The sequence below is a fragment of the Mustela erminea genome, chromosome 4, assembly GCF_009829155.1.
Source record: "Mustela erminea isolate mMusErm1 chromosome 4, mMusErm1.Pri, whole genome shotgun sequence".
Taxonomy (NCBI): Eukaryota; Metazoa; Chordata; class Mammalia; order Carnivora; family Mustelidae; genus Mustela; species Mustela erminea.
Window position 1 is genome coordinate 134,616,939 of NC_045617.1, and position 13,239 is coordinate 134,630,177.

The window sequence follows — 13,239 nt, forward strand, 5'->3', positions numbered from 1 at the left end:
GATGGGACTGTGCCAGGAATGAAGGTGATGGCCAAAATAAACAGGAAGTTATCTGGATATGTTAGGAGAAGAAGCTGTAAAAATTGGACTAGTTTCGGTAAGCATAATTAGTTATCGATGGCTTCCTTTAATCATCCCTGGTCCCTTTCATCTGATGCGGACAGAGGCTGCCTAGAGGGAAATGAACAATTTTTTTTTTTTTTTAAGTGAGAGAAATTTTACTCATCATTTCAGAAAAGACTATTTATTCTTAGATGACTACTCTATTAAAGAAATGATTTGTTCTAAAGAATTCTAGGTACATGCATGAAAGATGGTTGTGTAAACAGGTATTTGGGTTGTTTGAATTCTATTTTGGGTCATACAGACAAGATGATGCGTCTGAATCATGCTATAAAATCGGATTCCAGAAACAAGTAAGATTGACTCACCTAGTTCTGGAGAATTTCCCTGGGTGCATTCTAAGCATCATTTTCTGCGTTCTCAAAGATCCCCTCACTGAAACATAAAACTTTCAGCTGGGGTGGGAAAAACAACTCCGGTTTTGTGTTCTAAGGTAATGATTGTGAAGACAAAGCCCAATGAAGACTGAATAACACCATGGAAATGAGAGGCTGTGACATTAAATGCAAAACACAGGATGCAAACTTGCATACCCCCTGTGTTCTTTGTAAAAATCAAAACGTGAATGTCTATGGGCAAGTAGTCTATTTACTACCAGAGATGAAAACACTGTGTTTACAAACAGTCTGTAATATTATGTTATCTTTATAACGAAGACGTGTTGGGAACATAGGTATGTTGAATGTACCCACATCCACAGACACAAATAAAGATCCAAAGTCCTCAGTACTTGGAATCTCACACTAATGTGATCAGGGAAACAGGGAAATGAAAACTAGAGCACTCGATCAATACATATTTGATTGTCTAGCATGTGCAGACAGGGCTGGGAGCTAAAAACAGATGAGGGATGTGTGAACTCAGTGCTAACACACCACTCCCCCAAGTGTGGATGGCGGACGTTCACACCCACATGCAGCCAACCACCAAATAAAGTAAAACTGATCTATGCTATCTTTGATACATCATCTAACTGGCATGGGCTCATGGAAGAGAGAATAGGGAAGTGAAAAAAGCCTTCAAAGGACAGGTGGTGATTGTGTCTTTTCCTTGACACATGGTGGGGGAGGGGCTTTTGTTCACTCTTCTTTCTCAGCCCTTCTTGGGGTTGGCCATGGCCATGAACTCTTACACATATTATCTCGTTTTATTTTCACGACTGACCTAGGAAGGCGGTAAAATTATTTTCGCTTTTTACATAGGGGAAACCCCTTTGAAAGGGTAACCTTTTTTGAAAGGGTACATTTGTGATACCTCTCTCCTTGAGTTCTGGAACTTCCCAGACTGAGACAGCTCCTCTCTCATACCTCTCCAGATACCCAGTTGGGGCGAGGGTGAAATCAGCTTGGCCTTTACAGTTCTAGCCTTTACACAATTTTTGGGTAAGGACAGCTGTTTGGGGTTTTTTGTGGTTTTTTGTTGTTGTTGTTGTTGTTTTTTAATTAGCCTTTATTCATGAAGTGTCCCGGTCACTTTGTGTAATAAGGTAGGTGGTGAGGTAAGATTGCAAATGTGCCTTTTTTAAGGACCTCACCCAGCAGCAGGGAAAATTAAGCCTTGGAAAGAATTTGGCTCCAGAGCCAGTCATATGCCTTACTTTACAACATACTCAGCCAATACAGGAAGGAGGGTGAGTATGTGTGGAAAAAGACAGGTTACGAGATTAATTTTTAAGCACTAAATATTTATTGACAGAATATCTCTCCAGGCAGTGTTCACATGCTTAGAACTGAAGCTTTAGAAATTGGCAGTGCTGTTTAAGCAAACAAAGCCAGTCAGTTGAATGCAATGATTAACAGGAAGTTGGGGAGCGGACACAGTTGCCAACCCTTGGCCGGGAGAAGAAGCTGGGGTAGAAGTCGTAGGGGATGACTTGCAGAATGGTGAACTCAGCCCTTGGTGCTTTTACGGTAGAGATAGGTGGCTGCGTTCGAATCGGCATCTCCCTGAGGCAGCTTGTTTTTGTGTGGTAACAGGTTGCAGGTTAACGGGAGCCAGAGCCAAGCAAATCCAAAGAAGCTACTTCAGAAATGTGTCGAAAAAAGGTGGAAATGAAACACAGCGGAGAATGAGAAGGGAAGGAAGACAGCAAAAGGACAAAACGGTCAACTGGAAGGGCACGGAGCAGCTCATCAGAGTCGCGTCTACCGAGAGGATGATTTATGGATTCTGGAGAAAATGTAAGTTAAATATATCTATACTCTGATCAGCTCTTGAAGAACATTTCCCTCCCTTTCTGGTCTTGAATGATGGTCTCTTGGAAGCATTGTCTTTTTACTGTGTCTCTTATCACTGCCCTGATTTTTGTATTTGTTTACAATAACGAGTTATGGGAGGAGAAGCATTTTCTGAAGGCATCTCTGTCCAATGCTTCCCTGTTAGCACAAGTCTGTCACCAGATTTTTAAGGGGAAGGTTTTTTACCCAAGAGAGAATGCACTGAAAACTACCCTCAGCGAATCTAGCTGTTACGAGTACGTGGCTCATAGTCACTATATAACAGAAACACTATCAGAAGAGGAAGCGGAGTTCCCTTTGGCTTATACGGTGACCATCCACAAAGACTTTGGCACTTTTGAGAGACTCTTCAGGGCAATTTACATGCCCCAAAATGTCTACTGTGTTCACATGGATGAGAAGGCAACAGATACATTTAAAGATTCAGTGAAGCGATTACTGAGCTGCTTCCCAAATGCTTTCCTGGCCTCCAAGATGGAGCCGGTTGTCTATGGGGGGATCTCCAGGCTCCAGGCTGACCTGAACTGCCTCAAAGACCTTGCGGCGTCCGAGGTGCCCTGGAAGTACGCCATCAACACATGTGGGCAAGACTTCCCCCTGAAGACCAATAAAGAGATCGTTCGGTATCTGAAAGGCTTTAAGGGTAAAAACATCACCCCGGGGGTGCTGCCCCCCGATCACGCCATTGGACGGACTAAATATGTCCACCAGGAGCTATTAAGTAAAAAAAATTCCTACATGCTTAAAACAAGAAAATTGAAAACTCCACCTCCTCACAACATGACCATTTACTTTGGTACTGCCTATGTGGCCCTCACAAGGGAATTTGCCAACTTTGTCCTCCAAGACCAGCGTGTGCTTGACTTGCTCTCCTGGTCCAAGGACACTTACAGCCCTGATGAGCATTTCTGGGTGACGCTCAATAGGATCCCAGGTATGTGTGTCTCTTAACTTCTGTTCTCATGGGCGAACATTGCATGGCCAAAACTGAATGAACTGCTTTAAAAACTAGTTTAAAAAAGTTAACATTTCAAAACTCTTTACAGTTTTAAATGTTAATTTAAAAAATCTTTGTAACAGTTCTGTTCACAGATGTCACTCATGTCCATTTATAGGTGAGGAAACTGAGGCATAGGGATTAGCAGGGCTGAGGTAGAGCTCAACCCTCTGACTCAATTTTGCTGACATGCCAAACTGCCTTTCGGGACCCACAGACCCAATTCAGATATGTGCTGCAGCCTTGAGACAGGGCAAAGGATTGAGGGAAAGCCGGCTGTGACAATGAAAGACTAAACCCGATTCTCCTTTAAGTGTGATGTCATGTACAATCAGGAATAAATATTAAAAAGTACATTTGAGGGGCTCCTGGGTGGCTCAGTGGGTTAAAACCTCTGCCTTCAGCTCTGGTCATGATCCCAGGGTCCTGGGATTGAGACTCTTCCTCCTCTCTCTGCCTGCCTCTCTGCCTACTTGTGATCTCTATCTGTCAAATAAACAAATAAAATCTTTAAAAAAAAAAGTACATTTGAATGGCAGTTTGAACATTTTAATAATACGTTGGCTCCTGTCAAAGCTCCAATAGCTAAATGCACATGCTTTCAAAATGGGAGCAGTGTATAACTTTAAAACTTTTTATTTGCAAGTTCTTTTCCTGGAATTGAGTCATAAATTTAGAAAACCTTAAAGATTTCTAGAGCAGTGCCTTCATTTTGTTTATTTATTTATTTATTTATTTTTAAATTTATTTGACAGAGAGACAGAGAGCACAAGTAGGCAGAGAGGCAGGCAGAGAGAGAGAGGGAGAAGCAGGCTCCCCGCTGAGCAGAGAGCCCGATGCGGGGCTCGATCCCAGGATCTTGAGATCATGACCAGAGCCGAAGGCAGAGGCCTAACCCACTGAGCCACCCAGGCACCCCAGTGCCTTCATTTTATAGACAAAGAAACTTCCATGGGATCAATGTGATGGCCTCAAGCTGCCCAGCTAGTGAGTGATGATGCCAATGATACAAACCAGGTCTCCTAAGCCTCATGCTCTTTTGATTTTGGTTAGATTTCAGTCGTTACTAAATTAACTGCACCTTCCCTTTGACCCAAGTTCTAAACGATTTGAATGATCTCAAGTTGTTTATAGTGAACCGATACAGTCCTGCTAGTGAAATTCAAAAATAAAAATTCAGATTCACAGTTCAAGCAAGAAGTAACTTGAATCCATATGACCATAAGATTCATGGTTTCTCGAGATTAGCGGCTCAACCCTGGATGCATACTACATTCACCTGGAGCTTTTAAAAATACATAAGGCCAGGCCCCATTTCCCACAGGGCCTGACTTCTGGGATGGACCTTTCTTAGGTATTTGTTCTGTCTCCAGGTGATTCTCAGGGACAGCCAGAGCTGTGAACCACTGCAGTTGCTTGCTTTAGAAGTTGTTATACAAAATTTCGTAGACTTAGAATGTTTTTTTTTAAACCACAGGAAAATAACCTCTTATTAATTTTTAGGATTTATTTTTAAGTTAGGTATAATTGTCATATAACGTTGTATTATTTCCAAGTGTACATGCAACACGACCTTCTATCTATAGATATTGCAAAATGATCACCACCACAAATCTGATTAGAATTTAGCAACTTTATTTTTCTTGTGACAAGAATTTTTTGTATGTGTGACAAGAACATTTAAGAACGGCTTTCTTGAACGTAATAACAACAATAATAATAGTAATAATAAAGAACTGCTTTTTTAAGCAATTTTCAATATACTGTCAGAGAGGAAAAAATTTACCTCTTCTTTTTAATGTTCTTCTGGCTGGTCTAAGAATTCAATCGGCCTGAGACGAATTAACAGGAGGGAAAAACCCAAAGTTTAAGTATGTGTGTGCAGAGAACCAATATTGAAAGTACAACCCAAAGCTGGATGGTAGCATCCAGCTTGTATACATTTTAGAAAAAGAGACATAAATCTGTGAGAAATTGACAGGACAAAGAAAACTTATGTTTGGGAGACTCAATTACTAAGAAATTCTAAACAGGATTTGAGCAGGGGTAATGATTAAGTAAAAGTACCGAGGTTTGTTTCTACCTTCTTCTCAGCTCTGAATTTCCTACCTCTGGCGAGAAGGAGGTCCCTTAATCTCCTGATACAGGGAGGGTAGCTTTCATGTGGGAGGTCTAGTTCCTGCTTTCTGGAGACGAAGGGTGGAGGGAGGGTCAGGATGTTGCTCGTAGGCAGCCTCTTTCTTTTCTTTTTTCTTAATTTAAATTTTACTTAATTAACATACAGGGCAATATTGGTTTCCGGAGTGGAAATCAGTGATTCATCACTTCTGTGCGACACACAGTGCTCATCACAACGAATGCCCTCCTTAATGCCCATCCCCCACCCACCTTCTGTCCATCAACCCTCAGTTTGTTACCTATGGTTAAGAGTCTCTTATGCCAGGGTGCCTGGGTGGCTCAGTGGGTTAAAGCCTCTGCCTTCAGCTCAGGTCATGATCTCAGGGGCCTGGGATTGAGCCCCACATCAGGCTCTCTGCTCCTCGGGGAGCCTGCTTCTCCACCCCCTCTCTCTCTGCCTGCCTCTCTGCCTACTTGTGATCATTGTCTGTCAAATAAATAAATAAAATCTTTAAAAAAAAAGAGTCTCTTATGCCTTGCCTCTCTCTCTCTTTTTTCCCCCCTATCCTGTATTTTCCTCTGTTTTCCTTCCTAAACTCTACAGATAAGTGAGATCATATGATATTTGACTTTCTCTGACTTATTTTACTTAGCATAATACACTCTAGCTCCACCCACATTGTTGCAAGTGGCAGGATTTCATTATTTTTGATGGCTGAGTAATATTCCATTATATATGCATATAAATAAGAGATTTTTAATATATGCATATTTATGATATATACATATATGTATATATATGTGTATGTATATATATGTGTGTATATATATGTGTATATATATCTCACATCTTTATCCATTCATTAGTTGGTGGACATTTGAGCTCTCTCCATAGTTTGGTTATTGTTAATAAGGCTATTGTAAACACTGGGGGCCATGTACCCCTTCAAGTCTGTATTTTTGTATTCTTTGAGTAATGTGCTGGCTCTTTCTTAAGTAACTTTAATTCAAAATATGCCAAAGAGGCACATTTCTGGGGTGGGCTACCCTTAGCCCCCACAATATAATACAGTACTATTGACTATAGTCATATGTTGTACATTACATCTCTAGGACCTGTTTATTTTAAAACTGGAAGTTTGTAACTTTTGACCTTGACCTTGACCCATTTGCCCCCCTCCCCACCTCCCGTCTCTGGAAACCATCAATTTATTCTCTGTATTGCAAGTGTTGTTTTTTTTTTTTTTCCCCAGATTCCACATATAAGTGAGATCATGCAGTATCTGTCTTTCTTTGTCTGACTTAATTTCACTTAGCATGATGTCTTCGAGGTCTATTCATGTGATCACAAACGGCAAGATGTCATTCTTTTTTATGCTCAGTAACATTTCATTGTATATATATATATCACACCTTCTTTATCCATTCATCCATTTATGGACACTTAGGTTGTTTCCATGTCTTGGCTATTGTAAATAGTGCTGCAGTGAACAAGGGGGCACCATAACTTTTTCATCTTATGTTTTTATTTTTTATTTTTTTTAGGTAAATACCCAGAAGTAGGATTATGGGATCATAGGGCAGTTCTAGTTTTAACTTTCTGAGGAACCTCCGTACTGTTTTCCAGAGTGGCTGCACCAATTTACATTCCCACAAACAGTGCAAGAGGGTTCCCTTTTTTCCACATTCTCACCAAGACTTTGATATTTCTTGTCTTTTTGATAATAGTCATTCTAACAGATGTGAGGTGATATCGCATAGAAATCTATTTAAATTTGTGGTTTTCCAAAAGCTGGAAGGGGTAAGGTTGTAGTGATAAAAGAAATCAGGTCTCAAGAAAGTTGGGGGGGGGGTAGTCATGACCATATAGTTGTTTCTATGGAATTACAATGTACAGAATGAGGGAGGAATAACCCCACTTCTGACATGTTGCTTGGATCAAGCATGATGGAGATTTTTTAGGTAGGAGCCCCAGACTTTAAGCAAAGACATTGACAATGCAGGTTCCAAAGATAGGTCAAAAAAGGATAAAGGACCAAACCCGATTTTTTTTTCTAGCAAGGACCAAGACAAACAAAAAGGTTATTCAATATGAAAAAGATTTGAAGAAGTGTCATTGTCTTCACATGATTGAAAGATTTGCTCATTTGGAAGAAGAATCTAGGGTCAGTGGTGGGAGATTTAAAAATCTGTCAATCTGGGATTAGAACGGGTAGCTTCCCCGGTGGTGGGCAAGCGAAAGGGATCTGTAGAAACAGAGAAGAAGTGCAGTAAAGGCAGCTCACTTACCAGGTATGGGACAAGATGGCCTGTGATTCTTTTCCATCCTGCAAGTCCGTGATTCTAGAGGATGATTCTAGTCAGCTTGTTGAACAGAAACTTAAGGGTAACACCCTGACTTCTCAAGCTGGTTTATCTATTGGAAATGGACTTTTACATCTCTGGTTAGCAGTTCCAGATCAGTGAAACAATGGAAAACTATCGTACTGCTCCAAAACTTAGAAGAGTGAGCCCTTGAAGGAGTTTCTATCTTCTATGTATGAAGGTTCCTTTCTTTCTTTTCTTTCCTTTTTTTTTTTTTTTTTTTTTTTATATTTTTTATTTATTTATTTGGTAGATAGAGCACAAGCTGGGGGAGCAGCAGGCAGAAGGAGAGGGAGAAGGGTTTCCTGCTGAGCCCTGATGCCAGGCTCCATCCCAGGACCCTGGGATTATGACCTGAGCCTAAGGCAGAGGCTTAACTGACTGAGCCATGCAAACGGCCCCTGAAGGATCCTTTTAGGAAGTCGGTGCCCCCTCACCCAGCAGCTGTCTCATGCAGGGCCTGGGTGAGCCTGTGTAGAGGGCTTGGTCATGAGGAGGGAAAGGAACTGAAACCTAAACATCTGTGTCGCCCAACTACCACTCCTGCTGTGTGGAAATCTGAGTCAGTTCTGTTTTGAGGGCACTTCTAGCTGATGTATTAATTGGCTGGTTTGTTATTTGGGACGTTTGAAGACTGTTCTAGTTGACTGCAGTGATTGGGGGTTTATTAAAAAATCTCCCACATAAAATGGCCTCATGGGGCACTAGAACAGCACCACCCAAAAGAAGCATAATGTGAGCCATATATGTAATTTTGGATTTTCTAGCAGCCACATTAAAAGAAATAAAAACAAACTGGGTGTTATACGCAACTGATAAATTACCGAACACTACATCTGAAACTAATGATATACTATATGCTGGCTCATTGGATTTAAATTAAAAAATTTTAAAAATATATAAAAAATAAAAACAAAGAGGGGAAATTAATTTAAGTAATATATTGTATCTAGCCCAGTATACCCCATATCCCATTTGCAAATGTGGCTGATGTCGCCATCACAGGTAAGTGTGGGTAAATGGGCAGACGTCAACAATGCCGTCCCAGCAGCGTGATGGAGTCTGTCACCTCTGCTGCTTTGACTTTGCCTGCTTCCTTTTCCTTTTCTGAGATTCTTATCCTGCTTCAGAGCTTCCCTTGCTGGGGCTGCACGCTGACCCATGGCTCGTGCCCTCTGCGGGTCCCCACTCCACAGCCAGACGCTGAGCTGTTCTGCAGACCATGGTTTCTTAGGGCGCCCCCTTCCAGTATGTGCAGAGTCTTGCTTTGGGTCACGTAGGAACTGCAGGACGAGTCCCTGTTCTCATGTCACATCACTGCATAGGGTGCCGCCGCCTGCTCTGTGCGTGGCTGCCCTTCATTTAGGTCTTGAGCTGTTCCAATCAGCTGTGGGTTAAAGCACAAAGGAAAACATCCACTCCTCACCCCATCCATGTCCATAATAAATGCCTTAAGAAGTGGCAGGTCCTCTGGAAGGCTTGAAAGTAAGAATTTGTGCACAGCATACACAAGGGGGAGGTGCCCATGAGGACAGAAGAATCACAGAAAAGAAGTTCACCTAGGGTCTTTTCTTTCTTAATTTAAGATTTTATTTCTTTGTTTGAAAGAGAGAGAGAGAGAGAGAGCAGGTGCACACGAGCAGGGGGAGGGGCAGAGAGAACAGGAGAAGCTGGCTCGCAGCTGAGCAAGGAGCTTGACTCTGACTGGGGCCCCATCCCAGGACCCTGAGATCACAACCTGAGCCAAAGGCAGATGCTCAACCAACTGAGCCACCCAGGTGCCCCCACTTATGTTCTTTCTTTCTTTTTTTTTTAAGATTTTATTTATTTACTTATTTGACAGAGATCACAAGTAGGCAGATTGACAGAGAAAGAGTAAGGGAAGCAGGCTTCCCGTTGAGCCCTGGGATCATGACCTGAGCCAAAGGCATAGGCCCTAACCCACCGAGTCACCCAGGTGCTCCCCCCCCACTTATGTTCTTAAAGGGATTGCTCCCTCCCCAAATAAATAAAAATTCAAACAAATAAAGAGGTTGCCCAATAAGCGTCACTACCTGTTGTAAAACTAGGGCTTGCTGACCTCCCTGCTTCCCCTTTGTGCCTCCAACTTTCCCCCACTTTTCTCTACGCTCCTTCCTCCTACCTCTTTCCCTTCGACCAGTCTGCAACAAGATGGCGGCCTCTTAATCCTCTGACTCAGCTGGCCGTGATTTCCCATTAGGGAAAAGCACCATCTGAGGCCCCCAGGTGCAAGTTCTTGTCCTCCCACTTTCCTTCTGAGTTGCTCCTCTTGTGTGCGTCTGGCTTTCAGGGCTCTGCCCGGGTTAGGGTAACACCAGCGGCGGTTATATTCATTGAGTGTTCCTCGGGTTGAAAGATTTAATAACTGACCGATGATTTCTGTCTCACTTGCTCCAAAGGAATATTTGGAATATGATTCTGTGAGGGTTTATTTGAAATTCATATTAAAATCTGAATGAGTGAGAAAAAGAAACCTGACCACAGGTTTTGGTGGAGACGAGAGGAGAAAGGAATGCAAAGGTGCCTAAGGGGAAGGAGCAGAAGAAGGAAGAGAGCTGGACATAGTGGACCTGGAAGGGAAGACTCCCTGCATCCCATTTTTCTCTTCCCCTGGAGCCGGCCGACAGATCAGCCCCGATGGTCTTCTGTGTCGTCCATGAAGCCCTGTGCCCTTGATGGGGGAGGCCTGCTGTGGACGAGGCCACACTAGCGTGAGTCTACCATCATTGGCAATTGGCTAATCTCTTTAATTGCCATGTTTGTAGAAATGCGAAGCAGAGGTGCCAAGCTCTTGAGAGAAGCAACTATAGGAGTCAAAGAACAGTAGATCTGAATCATGAGGGTCCTGGGAGCCCATGCTTGTGGCCCCAGTGATTTGGCTGGGATCTTGCTATGCCCAGAGGGAATTCGTGTTCATGTTCCTCAAACACCTTATGCTTCCAAGAGCCCCTGGGTGTATGGACAGACTTGCAGTGGGCGAGTGGTGTAAGTCGTACTATTAGCTTGAACAGTATCTTTTTCTGTCTGCTAGAAAATACCAGTTTTTCAACTTACAGGAAAGGGAATCCGTGAGTGGGGCCCCCATGAGTTCTTTTCAAGGAAATATGGTCTCTTGAGAAGGTGATAAATGGTGTGACACACTTCATCTTTATGCAGCTAGATTAGCAAGGAAATAGTGGGATTAGTTTTGTTTCTCTGGAAGAAATGGGGGCAGGGCAGGGCAGGGGGGAAGTGGTTTGTAACTTTGAATGATCTCATCTGTGCTATACTTTTGTCTGCTTTCCTCTGGTCACTGAATTTGTTCTTGGAGCTTTCTGTGGCTCATACTTTATCCTTACTTTCTTCTTTATCCTTCCTCCCTAAGACTATTCTTTCCTGGTTCTTTTCCTGGTCCTTTTCATCAAGAGGATGACCTGTGTTATCTTGACAGTTATACCCTCGTAAGACTGAGGTCACCTAGAAGTTCAGTGTCTTTTATGGTTTAAGTTTTGGAATGACAGGCTTACTTGCTTAGGATGACTCAGCAGAGCCAAGGACCACTAGAGATCTTGACACTTTTTTGAGTCTTTAAACTCAAGATAATGATAATTTCTGCAAATCAGAAATTGCCCTAAGATGCCGTTTAGTTAATTTATATGCATTTTACATATCCACATATATTACTACCAAAAAGGGTTTGCATCATTAGTGCCGACATATATGAACAAACTTGCTTTGTTAATTAGAGCATATTCCTGATTTCTGAGGAACAATGGGAGACATGACCCTAGATTAATTAAATTAAGATATTAATATTTATATTTAATTAACCTAATGAATATATTATTAATAATTAATATTCAGAGACAACATTTCTTCGTCCTGTGGTGACCCATCTTAATTTTATAGGGAGCAAGATACAAAGTAGATTGAAGAGAAAGACAAAGGAAGTGGTAGGCCTAACTGAACTAGAGTCAGTGATCAATTAGAATGCTTTTAGACTCAGTGGTCTGTGGAGTGAGTGTGTTGAATATAAATGATCTAAATATCTGTTTACTCTGGAGTCAGTGAGTGCCCTCCATCTGCTGGTGCGATTTGAAAGCAGACTGTCTTGGCTTTGCCACCTACACTTAATAACTTTGGGCAAGGTGCCTAATTTCTCTGAGACTGATTCTTTGTCTTTTCTTGAAGATAACATATCTCTTGTGAGCCTGTTGGAAGGATCTGGTATGTTGTAGTCACTCAATGTCCAGAAAGAGGGGAACAGACCAACTTTCTTGATGTTGATTTTTGAGGTTTTGGTGTTACTATTCTAGAATTTCCATGTGTGACTAGAAGAACTCATGCCCATTTGGTTATGAAGGTGTAGGGATAGTATTTCGCTAGAAATGGGTATGGGGCCCACGAGGTTACCCCTAGCGGTAGCTTTCCGTGGCCATGTCACATGGGTAGAGCCTTAAGTGGTTGGTTTCTCTTTCCTGTTATTAGGAAGTAGTGTTCTGTGACTAGTTGAAAGCCTCCCACTCTGCCAAGCTTCTGTTGCTCTAGATTGGCCTAAAGACAAATAGTCTCCCCACCTTTGCTGGCTGTCCCCTTGTTCTGGAATGTTCTTTACTCACATTGCCCATTCTGGACATTTGTTAAGATCCAGCTGAAATGTCACCTCCTCAGAGAAGACTACTCCTTTCCTTTTCCACAGAAGCAGCCTGCTTTCTTCCTTTCCTTCTTTTCTTTCTTCTCTCCTAAATTAACAACTTTGCTAAGGTATAATTTACGTACCTCAAAAGTGAGGCATGTGATTCAGGTGTCTAGTTCACACACCATAAAACACCAAATTTACCCATTCTGAATGTACAATTCATTGATTTTTGGTATGTCTATAGAATTGTGCAACTATGACCCCCATCTAATTTAGAATATTTTTTTAAGATTACTTATTTATTAATTTGACAGCACACACATGAGAGAGAGAGTGAGAGTGAGAGAGCACACATGTGCTCACACGTGCACACACACAAGCAGGGGGAGGGGCAGAGGGAGAAGCAGACTCCCCACTGAGCAGGGAACCCAATGTGGGGCTCATTCCCTGAAGACAAACACTTAACCAACTGAGCCACCCAGGTGCCGACAAATTTAGGATATTTTTATCACCTCCAAAAGAAACCTCCTGTCCTTTACAGCCACTTTTTATTTCCACACCCAAACCTCACCTTCCTATCTGTATGGATATGCCTTTTCTGGACATTATATATAAATCAAATTATATATATATTTTCACATCTGGTGCTTTTGCTTTGTGTGATATTCTTGCGGATTATTCACAGTCTAGCATGAATCAGTACTTCACTCCTTTACATGGCTGACCTCCTCTTCCATCGAATAGCTGTTAACATCTTGTTT

General features: G+C 42.1%; 1 protein-coding gene across 4 annotated transcripts in view; it reads left to right on the top strand.

Moving 5' to 3' along the window:
- Window positions 1-1,817: 1,817 nt before the first annotated feature.
- The window catches only part of GCNT2 (glucosaminyl (N-acetyl) transferase 2 (I blood group)), an 86,079-nt gene continuing 74,657 nt past the window's right edge, over window positions 1,818-13,239 (top strand). For 2 of the 4 annotated variants that reach the window (XM_032341086.1, XM_032341085.1), the window contains exon 1: window positions 1,821-3,294. In XM_032341086.1, the coding sequence (XP_032196977.1) occupies window positions 2,370-3,294 (925 nt within the window). In that variant the 5' untranslated portion in view covers window positions 1,821-2,369. Of the gene's footprint in view, window positions 3,295-10,259; window positions 12,486-13,239 lie in introns of those variants that run through there. The other 2 variants (XM_032341084.1, XM_032341083.1) reach the window with 2 other exon arrangements.